At 50.7% G+C, this 505-nt stretch overlaps 1 protein-coding gene across 1 annotated transcript; it reads left to right on the forward strand.

Annotated features, from left to right (window-relative positions):
* Positions 1-5: 5 nt before the first annotated feature.
* Positions 6-473, forward strand: LOC117798742 (eukaryotic translation initiation factor 3 subunit I-like; the record flags this gene model as incomplete). Its single annotated transcript, XM_034651212.1, has 1 exon — positions 6-473. A coding segment is annotated over one exon (468 nt), but the record flags the coding sequence as incomplete, so codon positions are not given.
* Between the last annotated feature and the right edge of the window lie 32 nt (positions 474-505).

Consider the following 505-nt stretch of genomic DNA (forward strand, 5'->3'; position numbering starts at 1 on the left):
AGCTGAACCAGTTCAGCGCTAAGTCTGGTGAGATCGTTGGCAACATAAAGGAGCATCACAAGCAGATCAATGACATCCAGACGTCCCGCGACAAGACCATGTTTATCACCGCCTCCAAAGACAACACTGCCAAGCTCTTTGATGCCACATCGCTCGAGCACCTGAAGACCTTCCGCACAGAGCGCCCGGTTAACTCTGCTGCCCTATCCCCCATCTATGACCATGTGATTTTGGGCGGTGGTCAGGAGGCCATGGATGTGACCACGACTTCGACCAGAATTGGGAAGTTTGAGGCCAGGTTTTTCCATTTGGCGTTTGAAGAAGAGTTTGGGAGGGTTAAAGGTCACTTTGGACCAATCAACAGTGCTGAATTCCACCCTGATGGCAAGAGTTACAGCAGTGGCGGTGAAGATGGCTACGTGCGAATCCACAGCTTTGACCCCCAATACTTGGAGTTTGAATTTGAAGCTTGAAGGTCTATTCACTATCTAATTCCCAGCCCCCC

The sequence above is a fragment of the Ailuropoda melanoleuca genome, unplaced genomic scaffold (genome assembly GCF_002007445.2).
Source record: "Ailuropoda melanoleuca isolate Jingjing unplaced genomic scaffold, ASM200744v2 unplaced-scaffold33513, whole genome shotgun sequence".
Lineage (NCBI taxonomy): Eukaryota > Metazoa > Chordata > Mammalia > Carnivora > Ursidae > Ailuropoda > Ailuropoda melanoleuca.